General features: G+C 38.9%; 1 protein-coding gene and 1 long non-coding RNA gene across 5 annotated transcripts in view; one reads left to right on the top strand and one right to left on the bottom strand.

Moving 5' to 3' along the window:
* Window positions 1–7890, bottom strand: part of zeb2b (zinc finger E-box binding homeobox 2b) — a 77449-nt gene extending 69559 nt beyond the window's left edge. For 2 of the 4 annotated variants that reach the window (XM_041978584.1, XM_041978586.1), the window contains exons 1-3: window positions 7588–7890; window positions 6264–6402; window positions 1290–1292 (exon numbers count right to left, since the gene is read on the bottom strand). In XM_041978584.1, coding sequence (XP_041834518.1) covers window positions 1290–1292; window positions 6264–6336 — 76 coding nt within the window. In that variant the 5' untranslated portion in view covers window positions 6337–6402; window positions 7588–7890. The remainder of the gene's footprint in view (window positions 1–1289; window positions 1293–6263; window positions 6403–7587) is intronic. The other 2 variants (XM_041978585.1, XM_041978587.1) reach the window with 1 other exon arrangement.
* LOC121635448 lies at window positions 7260–9501 on the top strand. The gene is made up of 2 exons (XR_006009463.1): window positions 7260–7479; window positions 7882–9501. It is a non-coding gene; the product is annotated as an uncharacterized LOC121635448 (long non-coding RNA).
* Window positions 9502–21140: the final 11639 nt, after the last annotated feature.

Raw genomic sequence — 21140 nt, 5'->3', positions numbered from 1 at the left:
GTGTATTTGGGGGGACTGATATAACTCATCAAATCCTGAGGAGGAAAAGAAGGCATGCAGCCAGAAACACCTTCAAGTCTGCCACCTTTGCTCCATCACTCTCCATCTACCACCCAAAACGATGCTCATGCTCGACCGTCACACTCTGCAGCCAGTTAAGCATAATTTCACCAACAAGCTAAACCCGATTCTTCTGAGACAATTCCTTTTTGGGGGAAGATGCACAAGTTTAGCAACAGTCCAGGAGCCATGAAGCACAAAAACTGGGACTTGCACACAGCTTACATGCCACACTGCCTTTCTTTTTAAAGACGCGTAAACAAAATGTAAAAGCATGCAAGGAATGCCACGTTGCCGCCTGTGTCACCACATAATTTTGGACGATGCATCATTATTGTGGTTTGAACATGAAGGGAAGTCAGTGTTGGCTCACTATTGGCTGATTCATGCCTCGGTGTTAGTCAGGCAACGGATCTCAGCCACTGCTCTCGCTTTCATCCTTCTTGGCAGAGGTTGTGTGTGCGTGAGTGTGCATCACCCCAAATAAAGTGCACCTTCTGTGGCTGTGCATTTCCAAACCGATGCATCCAAATAAAAAAAAAAAAAAGAAAGAAATAGAAGACTTTTTTTTTTTAAACCAAAACAGCCAGACAGGTGTATATAAAGGAAGAAAAAAAAGAGCAGCACCTCCACCCCATCTCTCCAAAGCACGGGTTAATATCATGGCTGCCTGGTAAGGCATTATCCAGAACCCCTCTGAACAAAAGGTCCCTTTTGCAAACAGACTCCTACTTTCCCCCCAGTGTCCAAAGGTGTTTGCTGAAGTAAATCTGCCTAAATCCTGCGCAGCTTGGCCAGGAGGAGGAGGGAGGGAAGGTGTACCGATAATCCCTCTTCTTAACCAAAAAGAAAAAAAAAAAGTTCTGGGTGAGGAACAGAAAGAGAAAGAGAAGAAAGAAAACTGGAATCCATATCACATGATGCCATTTAAAGAGCTGAGGTGCCCCCCTCCCTCTGCAGCTCCACATCTTTGCTTAAGATTTGCATACATCCTGTCTGGGAATGCAGATGATGAAGATATCTTACTAATCGTTTTCATCAAGCAAATTGTGTCGTGTATGTTTACATATGGATGTTTTTTTTTTTTTCCTCTCTCTCATTTGAAAAGACTTTTTTTTTTTTTCACCACTACAAACATTTGATTTTACGTATTCAAAGTTTAGGAGGCCTCTTGCAGCTGAGCAGACAAGAAAAAGGGGGGGAAAAAAGCGCATCCATGGTGAGGACACCTGCTCCTGACTCTTATCTCCTCCTTAATGCACAATCCAATCGGTCTCAGCCAGGATTTTTTTCTTTTTCTTCTAAAGTGTGAGTGGCCACGAATAGTGTGGGCATGCCATCTCGTAACACTATCTGTCTGTCAGGAGGGGCCCGGGTCCCTGCTAGAGTAGGGAGGCTATAAAAGGCTTGTAACCAGGGGACAACCAACAAACAACCACAAACACCCTAGTTATTTCTCTCCAGCACCCACCCACCTCTTTCTGCCTCTATGTTTCCCTTCCTCTTCTTCTGCTCCTTTTTTCTCTCTTCTCTACTCTCTTGCTCTCCTTTTTTTTTTTTTCGCCCCCCTTTTCATCTCAGGCCCTTTTCTGATGCTGAATGCAAATGTGTAGCCCTGCTGCTGGCGGCGAAAGGGGCTGAATTGTGATTAAGAGGGAGAAGAAGAAGAAGAAGGAGAAGAAGAAGAAGAAGAGGAGCTCCTTTCTTTGTTCTCCCCCCGGGGGATGTTTACCAGGAGAGACACGGCGGATCAGATATGAAAGGCATTCAGGTCAGCATTGATGTGAGCGAAAGTGAAATCGTACCTAAGGCATTCCAAAGACCCGCGGTGTCAGGGGTCCGGGCTCGCGGTGCCTCTGCAAGTGTGTGTTCTCTGGCCGCCAGGCACAGAAATATCTTCACACAAGCAGGGCGGTCGAGGAAGGAAGAAGGAAAAAAAAAAAAAAAGAATAATAAAAAAAAAAAGGAGAAAATGTGTCAAATTTTTTATTTATTTATTTTTGTTTTTGAGAAGAGGGGGGATTGATGAAAGTTTTCTGTCCGGTGTCCAGGATGGAGTTGATCATTAGTTTTCTTTTTTTTTTCTATCTCTCTCTCTCTCTCTTTCTCTCTCTGTGTGAGTGTGTGTTGGGGGTGTACAGCCACAAGCCATGCTATTTGCTTTTATCTGCCTTATCAAAGCATGAAAAAACTATGCTGCTGTTGGGTGTGTGTGTGCAAATGCTGTTGCTGAGCTACATTCCTGATTTAATTCCTTGTGGAAAGCACATATTAGAGGGTATGTTGAATTACATATGAGCTTGAAAGCCGAGGATATCACACTGCGTTTCTGCCTCTCTGTTACACAAACAATAAAATAAAATAAAATCATGTGAGTTATAATAACGCTAAATTCTCCGGAACAAAACTGACACTGATGCCCAAAGGGAGCTTTTTTTTCCCTCTTCTTTTGCTCCCATGCACTTGACATGATCTCATAGGGGAAGTCCATTTGTTTTTATGTGCTTGACCATGTACGCTTGACTCACACAGTTTGAGATGGATATATTTAGCTTCAGTTAAGGGAGAGGAAGGGAAAAGATGCATAAAGGTAGCATGTAACAGAAAAATGAGGCCTCTCGCTGCACGCTAAGATGCAAGTTCTGATAATCCGTTTATTTATTTTTGCTTTTCTTGCATGGGAATAACAGGGATGCAGCTTGTTTGGCTGGACCAAATATCATCTGATGTCTCATAGAAATTATTTCAGTCGCTTACACAAAATAATCAGTTTTTCCCTCAGCTACACAACACTTTCTCTGCTTCTTGCTGCAGAAAAATGGGGGGAAAAAAAAGATGCCACGAGGAGCGTGAGGTGTCTGCTCCACACAATCGGCAACCCGTATGGGAATGGCAGCAGTGAATGGCGTGGCGGACAACCCCCCGCCACTATTGACGGTATAAACATGTAAATGAAACACATTACCACTGACAATCAATTGTCCGCGAGCGCCCTGCGAAACCTGCCCTCCTCCTCTCCTATTTTTTCTCTTCTCAAACACCCCCCCCACCCCACCCCCCCACTCTCTCTCTCTCTCTCTTTTTTTTTTTTTTTTTTTGCTTAGTGATGATGGCAAAAAAAAAAAAATCTTGTGTAGCCCCTACCTTGTGGAGGGAAAATATGGGAAAAGAAGGAGGAGGAGGGTGAGAAAGGAAGGACAGCACCTTGTCTAAACCCCCCCTAATTCTTTGCAGCGGGAGCTGCAAACTTAAAAAAAAAAAAAAAAAAAAAAGGCAGAGGAATAATAGAGATGGACAAATTGTTTAGATTGGCAGAAATCTGGCATTGTCTGGGTCTGAAAGAACCCCCCTCCTCCCCCTCCTCTTCCTCATTCACTCCCACATACATAAACACACTCTGTCCCCCATTTTCCTGGCTATCTGTGATAGCCTTAATAACCACATTCAGATGATTGTATCAAACTCCAGCAGCCATAGAGATAAAGATTTGCCTTTTTGCTTCTTCTTATTGCTGCTGCCCCAGATTATGTAACCAGTGTATGTCCCGACACTAAACATGTCATGTGGGAAAAAGAGAAAAATCTAAAGCATAAGAAAACTAATGCAACATCCTCAGTCCTTTCAGACAAACGCTGCCACAGTTTGATGCAACATTTCATCCAAAACAAAAAGAAAAAGACAAAAAAAAAACAAAAAAAAAAAACAGCAGGAGCCAGCTTGTTTTTTTGATGCCGGTTGAGTAAGAAAATAAGAACAGGTGTGTGTTTCTGTTGGCCGCTCACAGCTGGATGTGACAAGCAACACCTGGCAAGGGCCAAACTCTCAAACGCTTCACGCTGCTGAGATCAAGTTTCACACCAGGAAAGGAGAAGGGGTTGCCTTCTTTGCTGTTGTTGCGGTTGAGCAGCGGGGAGCAGGACGATGATACTAAAATGTAATTCTCTCCTTTCTGCTGTAAGACTTGACAGTGGCGTGCAGGTTTGTATAAGTCATGAACTGTGGTTAAATACCACATGACAGAGTGGGCAGTGAGTGAGTAAAGCTACTGTAGCACCTCCAACCCTGAAGGCCAACAGTCATCTGGAGGAGAATGTCATTGGTTGGACAACTTAGAGAGCAAATGCCTCATTAATACTAATTGGAACAAAAGCCAAAATCCATCCATCCGTGCTATTGTAAAAAACAACTTAAAAAAAAGGAAAAAATAAAATCTGAGCAATTCTAGTTCTCGAAACCGTAAATTTGAAATGATAACAAGGAGTCTGGGCCTCTGCTGTTCAATTAAAATATAAAAAAACTAAAGCAGATGTAAAACATTTTGCAGAATTTTAAATAAAAATAAAGGCAGAAGGCCTACAAATTATAAATTACTTCCAAACATGCTGGCATACACACCACCATTTCCAAAAGCCATTAAGAGAAATTAGCTGTAATTGCACTTATATCACATTTGTGTAGATTCATCCGATTTGTTAGTTAGAGGAAGAAAGCGAAGTCTGAGCGCATCCAAGTTTGCATCTGCTACAAAAAACTGACTCAACCCCCCCTTTCTCTGCATGTCTGCATACATTTTTCCCCCCTTTTTTGCTTTGGTGGAGTTGGTCGTGGCGGCCGTCACACGCCTCGCCCTGCCATCCCTCCATCGAGCCAGGCAGGAAGAGGACAGAGACAGAGGCAGGGAGAGGGGAGAGTGGCCAAGCCTCAATAAGCCTCTGCATTCCCAGAGGGGGGGAAGACCGGGGGTGAGGAGGTGGTGGAGGAGGAGGAGGAGGTGGAGGAAGAGGAGGGGGGGGAGAAGCAGTATGGTCATCAGACAATCTTGTTGTCATGGAAGAAAAAAAAATGAATAAGTGTTTTTGTTTTTAAATGTGTATTCTGCTGCTTTAAAGATGGACTATGTTACTGTGGGAGATAAAAATATTCTTTACACACTCTGCCGCCTCTTGTCAGGTTTAAAGGTGTGAAAATTATATTTGCTTTGCAAACATTATTTTATCATTTCATACAAAAGCCAAGCTTGTTTTTTTTCTCCTCCTCTCTCCTTTAGAAAACAGGTGGCCACAGATAAACACCCTGCCATGTCTCTGAATGTGTCTTATTATTCTGTGTTTTTTTTCTTTATAAATCCAGCTGATGCACATTTCCACACGAAATCTGCACCTCACTGCTGCTGTTATTATGCTCTTGTGCTATTTAGTGTGGAACAAAATGCTTGTCTACTATTGATTGTTTGAAATCAATAAATGAAATCTGATCTAGATAAATAACCTGTGGGGGCAGAGATTAAAAAACTGTAGTGGAGAAAGCAAATATAAGCCTCGATGTTTCTCACACACACACTTGCATACACACTCCTTCACTTCGCCAGTGTTTGGAGCCTATATGGAATGATCAGGAATAACAGGGCCAGGAAATGTCACTGCAGATTTGCCTCTTGTGGGAAAGAATGCAGTCAAACGGAGAAGGAAAAGCAACAAATCTCCACCTCCAGCGCTCCAGTCCAGACCCAATTAATGTCCAGCGTTTATCGGACATGTCATCCAATTTATTTATGGTCCCTTCACTACAGTAAACTTAGTGACAAGTGTGAATAAAAAACGCACAGGTTTTTTTCTCTCTTTTTTAAGGGCTGAAGCAACCTCCTGTGAATTATTTTATACAAGAAAAACTAATAGAGAATGCGTTTTAGGTAAAAAGATGGATATACGTGAATAAAAAAGGGGGAAAACAAATAAAAAGTCACAAGAATTTACTTTTTTTTTCTTTCTTTTTTTGTACACCGAGCTCCTCCAGCCAGCGACTGTCTGAGTGACCGCAACAAAGTCCCCCATGGCGAGGTTTTGTCCCGGCGAGAAACCAGCCGGCACCGGAACTTTCCAACATCCACAACTTCTCAGCTAACCTCCTCTTCTCTACCGAAAAACACACATTTCAAGCCCATAAATACATCTAAATAAATATATTTCTTTTAAATATCCCAGAGCTATGGTAGAAAGAAGGACGCGTTGCGCACAGTTTCTCACTCGGATAACGGTGCCTTTATCCCTGCGTAAAAGGGGAAAGACAGCTACGCGCACCAGCCGCGGACTCTCACACACCCCTAAGCCGCAGTGGAAGCCTTCAAAGCAGGTTCCCATTCAAAGATACCCCCCAACTCCTCCCCATTAAACCAATCGGTGCGTCTACCCCCGTTATATTCTTACCGTTTTTCCGTCTCGGGTTGGCTTGTTTTCGCCTCTTACACCTGGGGCCATCCGCCATGATCTCTTGCTTCATTGATAAGTGTGTGGGGGATCAGATGGCAGCTCGCATGGACTCGATTCCTTGATTTCAGCTTGATATCTGACGGGAAACACACACACAAAGCACCATCAGCATTAGGAGTGGAGGAGCCACTTGCGCCGCACGCGGACGAGAAAAGAAAAGGGACTTGGATCGAAGGGAACGAGCCGTGGGTGAAAGTATGAGACGGAGCTCTGAGGGGATCCGTGTCCATCTAATTTTGATTTTCAACTGATCGGCTCTCCGCTTTAAACAGCAGGAGGAGGAAGAGATCATTTCTCTTATTAGCAAGAGCACAATTCATGTTAGGGCTCCAGTGAAAACATGACACGCTGGTTTTTTTTTAAAAAAAGTTTCTGCTTTAGGTTTTTTTTCTTTACTATTACAAATAATTAACAGTTTAATTCAATGTATTAATCTGGTCATGTTTTTGCGCTTTCAATCTGAATACAAAACAGGTTAGTAAATCAAATTCCTGTCAATTTTTTAGGGGCCAGATCCGGAGCTGAGATTGACGGCAAAAAAGCGAGCATATATAAGCATCAGCTTTGAGTCAGTCTTCACTGTGTGGTCTGATTAAAAGTCATATAACTCCAACAAACACTTGGCTACGCCTGGGAAAATTGTACCTCGAGGTTTAATAAACTGAATCCAAACTCTCATGTAAACAGCTGATAAATAACAGATGGGGGACAATTGATTAAATGTGCCAAATGACTTCGGTCTGAGAGGAAAATCTTTAAGGCACAAATGGTGCATAAACAAAAGCGATAAGACCCCAAATCGTTTGCTTGTTCGGTTCGCTTGTTTTTTATTTTTCTTTTTATATATATATGTACGAACACTTATTAGAATGAGTGAATATTGACTGTTAGGTTTTTTTGTTTGTTTGTTTGTTGTTTTGCTTGCTGTGGCCGTTTGTTGCTGGATGATAGAATTTGATAGAAAAACAAGCTGAAGTGACTCAAGAGTGGGAATCGGGATGTTCTCTTCAGCGGTGTCGTGTGGCAGCAAAGGCGCGGAAAAAATGACTCCTTTCCCCGGCTGTCAGAGCCCGACAGGAATCCGTTACTTCTCGGGGGTTTGAAAAAAAGGAAAGAGGAATCATTGCAAACGCACCTTTCTCCACCTGCGCAGGTAACGGCAAAGTTGATCTAACTCTGACGCAGGCGCGCGGAAGTTTAATATCCAACAATTCTCCGGAAAAAAGGGCTAAAAATATAAAACAAAGTAAGAGGTACATACCTGATTCTTTTAGGAGGTGTAAAGAGGGGTCTTGCGGATAGGAGTCGCGAGGAAGGGATGATACCGAAGCGCGTCGGTGAGCGGATCCTTTTCCACCGGTGATAATAAAGCCTTAGAAATAAAGCCTTAGAAATAGTTGGGAGGAGGGAGGGACCGCTATTCCTGCTAGGGCAGGTTTACAACTGATGTCTTACACCCACTCCAGGAAACAAACCTGGGTAGGGACTGACGTGTTACGCCTCTTCTAATGACATTTTTTTCTTTCCACCTCCTTTTCTTTGCCGTGTAACACAGAGGAGAAGCCCCCTGAAACGCACGCCACCTATCTTCACGGGAGGGGATAATTGAGGAGAGCAAAAAAACGTGAGCATCTTCTGGGTTGAAGTTTTTTTTCTCCCTCCCTCTCCTTCTTCTTTCTCTCTCCCCCTTCTCCTCCTCCCTTTTTCTTTCCCTCACTCTCCTCTCTCTTTCACCATCTCTTCTGTTTTTTGAGCGAAACCAACTATGTCGGGGCTTGACGCGGAGAAAAGAACAGGCGACAGTTTTTTTTTTTTTTTTTTTTTTTTTTCCTTTCTTTACTTTTTTAAAATATTATTATTGGAGGGGATAAACTTCATCCTCACCGGCTGCTGTCATGTAAGGACTGTTTTCTCTATATTTATCCATTTCCACTGCGTTTAATTTACAGAAAAGACCGGATGCCGGAGTTTTCAGCCACAATTCTTCATTATTGTAATAGGCAGCGACTGCAAAAAGGTTTTGGGGATGTTCAGTTTCTATCTACGCTGCAAAAAGTGTCCGTGTGGGGCATTTTTTTATTTATTGTATAAGTCTTTATTTTTACTTTAAAAGTAACGTATTTTATTTTTATTGTTATTATTTATTGTGATTTCTAATGTTTTAAGAAAATGAATGTTAAAAGAAATCTTTTTAAACGTTACAAAGCGCACTTAGTAATATTTTAATCTGATTCTGATGGAATGATAGGGTCAGAGAAGTAAAAATAAATTAAATTAAATTAAATTAAATTCAAAAAAGAATAAATACTGGTGATTAATTTTAAAAAGAGAAAAAGAGCATCATGCTCTTTTCTCACCTGTGATGTACCTGCGCAGCATCAGCAGGTACACTTAAAAAGGTGTCCACATAAAAAAACATATGTGTATATGTACATTTACAGCCAAATTCAGGAGACAATATATTCCTATATTGATTTATTCATTTTGGGTTTTGCTCATTTGCCACTAAATAACCCACTAAAGCCATCTGAAAATAAATAATGTTGACATTACACAAGTCTGAGAGCAATGGCTCATGTCTGACGGCACTAAAATGAGCTGAAAAAATGTGAAAAATAGCATGAAGTGAAATAAAGTGAAGGCAGCGATGCTGCGGCTTCCCGTAGGGATATTACAGGAAAATTCCAGGGTTATTAGGATTTAGTTTTATTGTTATTATTCTTCTTCGTTCTATACATAGAATGAATTTATTAAAGAAGTCAACCATCTCAGCCATGCCTGACTTGTAACACACACACACAGGGAGAGAGAGAACGAGAGAGAGAGAGAGAGAGAGAGAGAGAGAGAGAGAGGAAGCTCCACCTTTGCGGCGCCCTGATTGGTTATGTAAATAAAGTATTATTTTGTGTCCTGTCCTCCTGCAGTTCGCCACTCTATGGCTAATTAAATCATCAATCAAGAGGCTGAACTGGCTGATGCACCCCCCCACCCCCCAACACACCTCCCCCTTATCAGACAAAAAGATGCAGCAGAAAAGAAATGACACAGTGACAAGCTTTTCCTTTCTGCTTGGAGTTTTTGTGCGTTATTATTAAAGAAATGTGTCCTATAACTTTTCTTCCTCATTTTTCTCTTTCTGTGACAGCAGGAGTGCTCGGAGGCGCAAAAGTGCCCCCCAACCCCCCCCCAACAAACAAACAAAAATATATCTTTTGGTAAGTTTGACTTTTCAAATATCCGCTATGAAATGTTGCCATTTAGGCTTCTCATCCAAAAACCAAGAAGGAAAGCGGAGGAGGGCAGAGGTGAGTAGAAACGATGAGGCCGAAGCTGCTCTGCCTCCCGTTTTTTCTCCACTGGAAAGTGGATCCAGTCCTGGGTGAATTATTGTCACGCGTAATTTACTTCCACGGTACTTGCATGTAAACGAAGCACTTTTACACACACATACACGCGCGCGCACACACACACGTCCCTCTCTCTCTCCCTCTTCCTCCCTCACTCTCACACACTTGAGCTTAGACCACCCCCCCCTCCACCCCACCACCAAAACTCACACTCTTCATCTACATCCAGCCTGGAGTGGCACCTCTTGCGCGCAGGCTCCCCTCGGTGGGGCCACATATTCACCGTGAAAACGGATTACAGTCGGTGTGTGACCTATAGAGGAACCTTGTACTTAATGAATACATTGGTGTAAATGATGGGGGGGTGTGGGGGTTGTTCGACTTGTATTTGTTCTTTTTAAATTAAAAGCGAAAATTGTTACTAAAAATATCAAATGACTAAAAGTGTTCTTATCTAAAAATTATTATTGATTTCTAAGAATAAATAACTAGATAAATAAAATGTGGCTTTCTCTGTTTGTATTTCCCCTCCTAATAAATTTGCAGCACCATTATCCATCCTGCCTTTTTTTTTTTTTTTTTTGACTCAAGTTAAAATTTTGTTCCAGAAAAATCAATAAGTAGAAAATTCACTTGGGTTTTTATGGTTTTTAAAGTCCAACACCTAAATTGGAGCTTTACAGTTCTGCAGCTGTCTGCCTCAGGCAAGACTGCTGATTTTCAAGATTATAATCCTAATTTTTTTTCCTTTTTGGTTTTTAGTATGTGTGTGTGTGTGTGTGTGTGTGTGAAGGAAAAAGAGCAAATTTTTCTTTTTCTTTGTTTTTGGCTGAGTAAATGCTTACAGACAGTCCCTGCTGCAGAAAGGCTGCTGGACTCTTTTGCAGTATTTAGAGAATCTGTCAGCTGAATTTTTAGCTTCTGTTTGTCTGCTCCATCAGCTTTTTGGATACACACATTTTATCTGCTATCATATGACCGAATGTCTCAAAAGCGTTAAAGTTCAAATCAATAAAGCATCCAAAAGCAGGAGGTCAGAGGTCAGTGCAGAATGAGGGTTTCCCTCTAAAACAAATTGTCCCATTCTACCAATTTCAGAAACAAAAACAAAACAAGGTCAGCCTGACTAAACGCTGGAGATATCTTGAGACTTGAAACATCATCATCATCACTACTCACAGATAAACAGCAGCATCATCCAACATCTAAATTTTTGCCCCAATTTCTTTTTCTATAATCGCTTGTTTTTGCTACCTTCGCTGGTATGCAGTGAAACCCACGAGAGGGATGCCATCGCAGAAACGTGCCTCAGGACTAAAACACAGTCGCATGTACATGTTGTGCATTCAACAGCTCAGCCGCCAGGCGTCCCTGATTATTGGCCTAATTTATATCTGTGAGTCACATGACACTAAGGAGCATCCAGTGATGAATCTATGCCCACTCCTGCTCTTTACCAAAACCCTGTTATGATACGAGAAGTATTTATGGTGATCGTTTCTGCTCAGGTTAAGAGGATGAAGTCTGAGATTCTCTGCTGAATGTTATAGTACATTCACACTCTGGTTTTTAATTTTGCAGCAGCAGGTAAGAAAATACAAGTAAAGAAATTGCATTTATAAAGCTTATAAAGTATATATAACAGACACGATGATGCAGGAATAAGGAGAATAATAAACCTAAATTTCTGCATTGTTGTATGAGGTTTTTATATACAGCATTAATTGGTAGTAATAAAAAATATCTTGAGCAAAAAGGATAAAGTTTGCCTCCCTGCAGGTCAAATTTAAGAAGTTCAACATTACACATGATGAGGTCAAATGAGCATGTAACTAAACTAATGAAACAGCAGGATATGTAACACTAATGCTGATGTGTTTGTCTTGAAGCTGCTAGATGTCGTCATTTTTCTTTTTTCACTTTTTCATCTGCCAAAAGTCAATTCTTTAATTGTTAGAACAAACAAATCTGACACTTTTCCAAGTAAAGCAATGATTCATCTTTTCCTTCCACAGCCTTATCAGAGCTGAAAATAGTCTGGAGCAAAATTTGGTGCAGCATGGGAAACATAAACTCTCCAGTGAGAACCAGGGGCAGATAAAATCAAGACAAACACCAGGTGCATTAGCAGTTCTTTGAAATGGGTTTCATTCGAAATCCATTAAAACAGGCACATTAGCATCAGTAAAAATAGAACACATGTCCCTGTTAACTCATCCAAATAATGCATTAATGTAATTATATTTCACTTCTTTATCATTAAGAAATTAATTCTCTCAATATGTTCTGTATGAATATCTATAAATTATTATTGGCCAGGTTATTTTAACACTGATCCCTACCTCATGCATTGGGTGGTGATGCTTCACTAACGACACATGCACATATTGGACAAATGACGTCAGCCACATGCTACACTGTAAAACTTGCAGTAATTTAAATCAGCTTTTCCAACCAAGCACTTCATTTTCTGAAGTTTCTTATTGTAGTTAAATATTACAGCATGAAAGTAGAGCGCAATAATATAACAATATTAATAACAGGATTTTGATTTCGCATCTTAGAATGCTACTTTAATGCTATTACAGCTACACACACACAAAAAAAAAAAAAAAATGTTATGTTTTTATTTATTTATTTTTTTTTTTTGGCTGTAGATGCACTTTTACAAACCACCAGAATGCTAGACATAATACAAAAAGTTCAGCATGTTGAGCATTTGATCATTTCCACAATATTATTGAGAGAGTTTAAGGTAACATAGACGTCAGAAACATTGATAAAGTTGCAACTTTTATAGTAAATGTTTCTAAAAAATTTGGTGAAACACACAAAAAAATGGTCTCGTTGGCTAATCTTCTGAAGATTTTACTAGAGGGGTTGAGTAGAAACACCCAACCTGTACCTAAACTCAGTGGATTCTTGCTTTAGGAGAATCAATTAAGTACTTGTGTGGAATTTTGCAAATCGACTCCCACCCAGCAATGATGAGACATCCGTCCAGACTCTTATAAACCCAGAGGACTTTAAAGCTCTGATTCAGCCAGTTAAGTAAATTCAAATGTTAGCTCCAGTTTTACTTTTACTTTCCCAACACGCTCAACTATTTGCAATAAAAGTTCACGGTAAATTCTCGTAAAAATGTCATTGTCTACAAATATGTTTTTTCTTCTCTGAACTACATTCAAAGCCATGGATTTTAATCTTAATGATACTTTCTTTTATCTTTAGTTGGTCGTCTTGATGATTCATGTAGGCATTGTGCACTATTTATTATTATTACGAACATTGAATGTGGAGACAAAGTTTTAACAACATGTCATCAGTGGAAGGAGTTGCTGTAAATACAAATAAATGACTTTATGTGATGTAGAAAACCAAACGAAGCTGGTTTGACCACAAAGTGGGTCTACTAAAAAAAAAAAAAAAAAAAAATAGGGACATCTTGAAAATGTACGTCTACAATTCAAAGCAGCTGTCAAGAGGCTGCAGCTCAGCCTCTCAAGTGTTAAACCCTTAGCAAACGGTTTGTGTTTTAGCCCTAAAAGAAAGTTGTGTTTTTTTTTTCCTTCTTCTTAATTAAAATAAATTGTTGTTGGCGTTCAGAGGGTTTGAATGCACGACAGAAGCATCCCAGATCACATCTTCTCTCTGCGCTTGTTTGTGACTCTTCCAGCTCTGCAACATCAAACTCAACATCTCTCGACGGGGCTTGGCTCTGTGATAGCCACCGCGAGAGCCTCAACACCACAAGAGCTCCAGCGATTGACGGACAATTAAAGACAGAGAGGCGAAGGCTTGAGCGTGTGATCTACGACAACTCCTCAAACATGCAAAATGAATTTGGTGTATATTTGCCATGAGCAAGAGAGGGCAAAAAAAACAAAAAAAAAACTGTTCTTCTCTGAGCATTTCTGATCTCTCTCAGTTGGACAAGAAAGCTCGCTGGGAGAACAAGGTCTCTGCATAGCTGATTGCTGCAGAAACAAATGCTTACTCAAAAAAAAGTATTGATTTTTTATGTTGTTCTTGTTAGCTGAAAACTGAGCAGAGGCTTCTACAAATGAGCATTTATCCGACTGAGACACTTGCAAAAAAAAAAGACAAATGTATCATGTGCTTGAAAATACTTCTTTTTGTGGAAAGAGGTCAGAATTATTTGTGGCTTGCAAAACAATCGGCTAGAAAAGACAACTGAGCAAAAACAAACTTTTCTTTGTGATACCTTTTGTTCAAGTCAAGACTTTTTTTTCTCTTGTTTTCTTTTGATGTATGCTCTTGCAACACCATATTTACGATTAGATATTTCTATCAATGGTTTGCATTTGTCTCCTGGATATTTGGGGTGCATCACCATTATCCATCATTCCTACAGCATGATCAATCAATATTTTAAATCTAATGATGAAACTCCAGATTTATTTATGCACTTTTATCAAGCTACTACTTCAAAGGCCAAGAAATAACTTTTCATGCTGAATTACAGGTTTTTTTTTTCTTGCTATCATCACTTGCTGCTCATATAGATTTGGCATGAAATATACAGCATGTGTAAATGAGTGTGTGGGTATGGATGTAAATTGGCATGTGTAGTCATCAGTGAAATGACTGAAAGTTCAAAGATAAATAATGAAAGGAAAAAAAAAAGGATTGGAGCTACAAAATTAAGCCTTCTACCATGTAATGGACATGATGAAAGTGTCTATTTCCTGGCAACTTATGATGTTATCATAACCTAACAAAACTGTGTTTAATGTCCATTACTATTCACTTTGTTTAGATGTCAGTCCTCAGTAATCAGGTGTCCTAGATGTCCATTATCACCCCCTCTGACCTCAAAACGAGGATGTTTTTCCCTCTTAAGACTAAATAGTGCTACATGTAATGTATTTTATATATAGAAAACATGTTAAAAAGATTTAAATGCACTGCATTTATATAGACTTTATCTAATTTTCTTGACCTCCAAAAGTTTTTTATGATACAATCCACATCAACATTTCGCCTCATCTCTACTAGAGTAGAACATATATCTAATGGAAACCATTAAAAGAACCATTCACTCAAGGAAAGGGGTGTGATTACTTACTGGAGTTAATAAAGACCAATATTTAAATTATATAGACAAAATCTGAAAGCATCTTTTTGAATCTGACTACTTGAACCTCAACCTCCAGGGTCAAAGTCTGGTAAATGCCTTAAGGCCAGTTTATGGTTTGTGCATCAGCATGTGCAAACAAGTTGGGTCTTTGTAGATGTGCATATGTTTGCATTCATACTACAGTTTAGGCCAACTGTGCTGAAGTTTGTTATGCATGTGCATGCATAAATATATAGTTTTACATCTCAGTCTGGTGGTAGCTGGCCAACATTTTACAATAAGTATAACTACAAGAATATTTGCACAGTGCTCACAAAAAGCAGCAGCTATTGGATGTTTCCTTAGTAGGACAAGTCTCACCAAGGCATGTCTTTCTTAGACTAAAAAGTAATACAATAAACATACCTTTCTTGCATTTGGAGAACATATTAATACAATGCTCCGTACCAGCAAGCCTGTTTACTCCATGCTAATGAACCCAACTTCATTTAAACCCTATAGATAGCAAGTGAATAACTGTCCTGGCCATTAAATAGCTGGTAGCGGTTACCTGGCTATCCAACACCCATTTATGTTGGTGATTTATGCTTTGCTGTCCTTTGATTCAGCACATTAGGATGCAAATAAATTCAAAATTTCCAATATTTTCTCCCTGCAGCATCACAGATGTGAGCAAAGGATTGTGAGACTTTGAAAATGCAGAACTTTGACAAAATGAAGGACAAAGTCTGTTGAAGCATACTAGAAATCAAAAGATGCTTTGGTAAGATCTGAGTGTGCAGCATCCTAGGAACGCAACTGTTAAGGGTTCTTTCTTGACTTTAAGAAGGAATCAGGGTCTCTAGGATTTATGTGATATCTTGTCAAGAGTTTAAACCATCTGTTTGCCCTGCATGGCATGGGAAAAGCAAATCCCCTTTGAATAACAACAAGCATCCATGTTGTCCTTCTTGGTTTTCTTTGCCTGCTGAACAGTCAGCTCACAGTTACAAGTTTTTGGTAAGAAAGGTCCCCGTGGATCCTTGTAGACTTGCAGATAGAGAGGTTGGGTGGTTGCAGCTTCCAAATAAAAATGCAATATAAAAATGTTTTTCTTTCTTTTTAAAGGAAACACAAAAATCAGACTCCGCACTCAAAGAAAACAGAAGACTGAAGGACTCATTTTTTATGATATCAAGTTGCACAACTTAGCTTTGGACTTTTGATAATTTAAAACTGTTCAAGCACTTTTATCCTGATGAGATTTTCTTTGTTTTTTTTATTATTATTTGATAAGATGACAATAAAAATGGACATGAAACAAAGTACAGAAACAAAATGCGATATTGTGGCACATGGTGCGCTTAAAAGCAATAAGCTTTTATGTAAACTGATAAGATTTCTGATAAGATTTTACATCATCTGCTTAAATAAAGCTTAAACTAATTGAAATGGCCAGTACTTCTGCTAAACAATAGCACTGATAATCCAATCATATTGGAACCAGACACAAAGAGTCAGCACACATACAGAATATATAATGTGTACAGTCTAACTGTCTGCTGCTTGATCCAGACACAGACTCGTGCCACCAAAACAAGTCCTGCACATTTACTGTACTTCACAAATAAAATGATTTTGATTGGGATGTTGGTAGATCCCTCAAGAAAACTTTTTACTCTAAGATGAAAAAGAAAAGAATTATCTCTCACTGAAATAAATAATTGACAGTGTCTCCGATGAATAATTAATCAAACATTTGAATAATTGTTGTAGCTCTAATCTCGACAGACATTTGCATATCTGCATGCTCTTAATATGTGCCTCTGTATATGAGGTTACATCCTTTCAGGACACAAAGAAAATTTAAAAAGATCTACAATACAGTATATCTGCAGAAACATTGTCCAACTTGGCTGGATCGGTCCACAAGAACTGGGCGTTAGCTGGAATGTTGGATGGTTCATTCCAGCATTCCAGCAGATCCAGAAGAAAAGCCGGTCTTAACTTACTGTGTATTGCTAAGAAATCATAACAAAGTCTGCTTAACTTCTGTAACATATGTACATTCACATGCTCACACTTACATACATCAACAAGATAGGAAGAAATATATTGGAAAAAAGCAACACATGTGACTTAAATAAGCATTAAGTACCTTTCTGACCCTAAACTCCATGACTCGTTTGGTGGCATAGTGACATATATTATGTTTAATTCTGGAGCCATCACTGCCCAGTACTGTCCCTATTCCTGACCTAAGATTTACGACTGAGAAAACTCTAGCTATGGATCAGACTTCCCTGAAATACCTCTTTGTACCACTAGATGAAGTGTGAGTCATTAAAGTGTGTAGTCTACACTGGAACCACCAGAAGAAGAATAAGACAAAGAAGAAGAAGAAGTGGCCTGTACTGGCAGTAACATATAAACAGACTAGCTGCAAACAGAGCAAAATGACCAGAAATGAGCTGAAATGGTTGATGTGGCATTATTTCACCTTAGACAGTAAGGTTTTACTTCCTGTTTGGTTGCGCTGGTAAAGGTCAGATGCACTGTAACGGCCACATTCTGATGAGAGAGAAATGCAGCTAGCCTTGCGAGAACAGTGCAGGTAAAAACCAGATGGTTGTCCAGACTGACCAAAAGTTTAGGCATATTCGTTTCCTTTGCATATATTTTGTTAGAGTTGAACCGGAGACCTGGAGCAAGAGACAGGATCCCTTTGGTTAGAGACCTTCTAGTGAACTTTCCATGGATCGTGAGCTACTGCTTGTATTGAACTTCATACCTGGAGTGTGGTAGGACATGCATTCTTACACTCAGAACAGTGGACGGGTCTCACAAACATCCACCAAACTCAGAGTTTTGCCTGGAGGGAGACACCAGGCCATTTTTTATTAATTATTTTTACCCTTGTTACAAGTGCGCACAGGTTAATGTTATTTTCTTTCTTCTCAAAGACTGTACATTTAGGCCATGTTGTGTAATTGTTGTTAAGACCATTTAAAACTTTATTTTTGTAAGATGGTGTGTGGGTTTTATGATACTCATTACTCACCCTCTGGGCTCCTACCATTTTTAGACCTTCTGATTTTTGGCCTCAAACATATTTCATTTCAACAGTAAGTACTTTGTTGTGTTGCATTCTTAGTCATGGCTTGTTAAATAAGTGAAGGGTTACAATTGTCTTCAGTGGGAGGAAGCCTTTGGGCAGTAAAGGACTGAAAGCTGATACAGGACTCAAAACTTTTTTTTTTTTTTTTTTTGTGGTGATTATTTTTGAAGACCAATTTTACAAAATCCACCTTTAAAGGCCCACTACTGAACTTATGTCATATATCTTTGGTATTATAACATATATTTTCCCTGAGGCACCCAATGATTGCTAATTTGGCGTCAGTCTTGCATCCTGTCTCTTCTCTGAGCTCCAATTATGTCCTCTTGGGTTTCTTTGCTCAATCATTCACATTAAAACAGGCCAGTGTGTTGATATGCAGTTGATAGTGTGTGATGCAACGCCGTAAAGCAAAATGCTTCTGTAAAGTGATGGAAAAAACGACATGTTGTGCTGTTTTTCAGCCAGGGACACTGCTGGGCAATGATGGCTCCTTGAACGTACATAACAAATGTCACTGTGACATCAAAACGAGCCAGAACTGTGACGTTTAAGTTCCAAAGTTATGTGGCTACTTTAATAGATTTTTAACCAAATGTTATAAAGTCTCTCTTATTAAAATTAAATCTTACTATTTTACTGCTAATATTTGGCATCTCCAAACTAATCATTTTAAAGATCTGCAACAAATAAAAGATACTTTTGTCATTCCTGTTTACTGTTTGATAACCATATATATGTGTATGGGTTAAATATGTTAGAATAGTTTATTGTGAAAACTGAAGCTTGCCAGTTTCAGTGAAATAATATCCATTATCTTTGCCGAAATTTATTTCGATACGTGTAAAAGTAAACCCATCTGGCAAAAGTCCAGAGATCAACTCTGGGCCAAAGATCAGTTAGATTTTGATTATATTTCTAGTAATAATTCACTCTATTCCTACTTGTTGATCAATGTTTAAACATTTAGCTTCTATTTTTCAAAATATGGAAAAAAATAATAATAATGTATTTAAATAAATGCTTGGCACAAAAGGCCATAAACCAAATTCACAAACCCCCATGACTTGACTACAGATCTTGAATATTACTAAAAACTCTTCTTTAGCTTTTTCTATGTGCATGTTACCTACAAAACAATCTCCTTCACTTTGAGAAACACCTTCTGAGCTAAAAAAAAATGACTAAGAGGTTTTGTCATGTTTATTTAAAAAGTACATTCAAAACTACTCCTGTTGACCTCAGTTATATAATTGGGAAATATTAATTTGGATTGCATTCTTTATATAAGTGGTTATAAATATCTGCAAATATCCAAGGGAAGTACTTCCATGTTCAGTTCCTCTTTTACCAAAACTAACAGCCACCTACACTTTTACCGTATGTGCACTCCAGCTGCAGACTGGATCCAGTGCTGCCCAAGACATTTTTTAACTATTTAAGGAAATACAGAGAAGTACAAATATTTTCCTGTAACAGAAATGATAATAAGTCTTCTGAGAAGATGTTATGGAAAAAGTGTACTCATCTACTACAAGAGATGCTACAGCCAAGAATAGAAATCTATAAAACAGTTTTTTTATTTAAGCAAAAGTAAAACAAAGAAAAGAAAATATAGTAAAGAGAGAAAGGAGTTTCAGGAGGTAGAAAAATCCCAAACAAATCCCATATTTAGATGTGGGAAGGTGTGGTTGTGACTTCAGAGACTGAAGCTCAAGTGTTGTCTGGAACTATGTGGCTTTTGTATTATCCTAGACTAAGTTTCATGGCTACAGTTATTTTTGACCAAGTATTGTTTTCAAAAATTGCTTACTTTACTTCTTCACCCTGAATTTCTAAGTGAAGTCCTCCATTTACTCTGAAACTTCCACTTTCAAAATACCAAGGTGGTGACAGCTGAAACCTCGAACCTCAAACCTTCAGTCCACCTACCACACCTATTTTATTCAGTCTATGGGGACAATCTATGATGGGAAATCTATTAAAAAACATAGTCAAATTGAACTGTGATAAGCTGTACCTGTGGAAACCACTAATCCATCAAGGAGGATGTACAATTGTTCCTTTATTTCGAAATGATTTCTAATATTGACCTGCAAATCTGCATTTCTGCTTTGGGTATCTTAAAGAACTTTTCTTTGCAAAACACTGAAAGAGTGGCAGAAAAAGATGAAGATCTTTGTGACCTATGTCCCATAATTAGTCTGGTTTAGACAGATTATTTTTTACAAGTTCAGGGAAAAGGCTGCAGTTTTGGTTAAATATTGAAGAAGTCATGACATCTTGACAGAATCGGACTTCTTTAATATTTAACCAAAAACTACAATTGATCCTTACACTTAACCAAGAGCTGCATTGCCTTAGCAAACACATGAAATAATCATGCTTTTCTTTTTGGTAGCCAGGGGCAGATATGATAGGATTAGTATTAATTTTGTGCACATCAAACGCAAACAGTTCATTATAAATCTGTTGTGTGATTAAAAAAAAAAAATCATAAAATAAATCGTGTAAATCAGGGTACATAGTAGCTAAAAAGTGAACCTCATGCACTATATAACTTTTTTTTTTATTATTATTTTCATCCTCTTCTAAAATCATTTTTTTATAACATAAAATGAGTCATATTGTGCAGTAAATTAAACTTCCACATTACCAGAATAAATTTCATTGTCTCAATATATTCCCCCAAAAACAAGTACAAGCGGGCTTGTCTGTCTACCCAAAGGATTACTAACAGTAAACTAGACAGACAGCAAATTATTTTTCCTCAAATTGTGGCAGAACTTTGCAGAAAAGTCAGCTTTGAACCCTGGACCTCTTCAATAACATGCCAGAGTTTGCTCATTTGTTGCTCCGAAATGACCGCTCTGCCTGAGACAAACATATCTGTTTCATCCTCAGCTATAGTTTACGGCCTTGTAGGACTTGAAGAAAATCAGTTTGCAATCCTGCTGGATGCACTATACAGTAAACCTCTGCTGCTAATTGTCTTTATCTTTTCTAGGATTGTCATCCGTGCCATTTATTATCTTCATACTCAAAGGATTTTTTTTTTAGGGAGCGCTGCTATAAAACTGGTGCAGAAAGCAAATTGTGTTTACCACATCTTGCCATCTTTCTATCCTCACCGGGTAAAGCTATCACTCTTACCTCTCCCTTCAGGCCGTTTTTCTTTGCAGCTGCCTCGAACGCAGAGAAAAAAAAATGGTGTGTGTTGGTGTATGTGTTAGGAGGTGAGTCAATGATTTGTCTTTTGATCCTGGCAT

Source organism: Melanotaenia boesemani, chromosome 24 (assembly GCF_017639745.1).
Source record: "Melanotaenia boesemani isolate fMelBoe1 chromosome 24, fMelBoe1.pri, whole genome shotgun sequence".
Taxonomy (NCBI): Eukaryota; Metazoa; Chordata; class Actinopteri; order Atheriniformes; family Melanotaeniidae; genus Melanotaenia; species Melanotaenia boesemani.
This window is presented reverse-complemented; position numbering and strand designations above follow the sequence as displayed.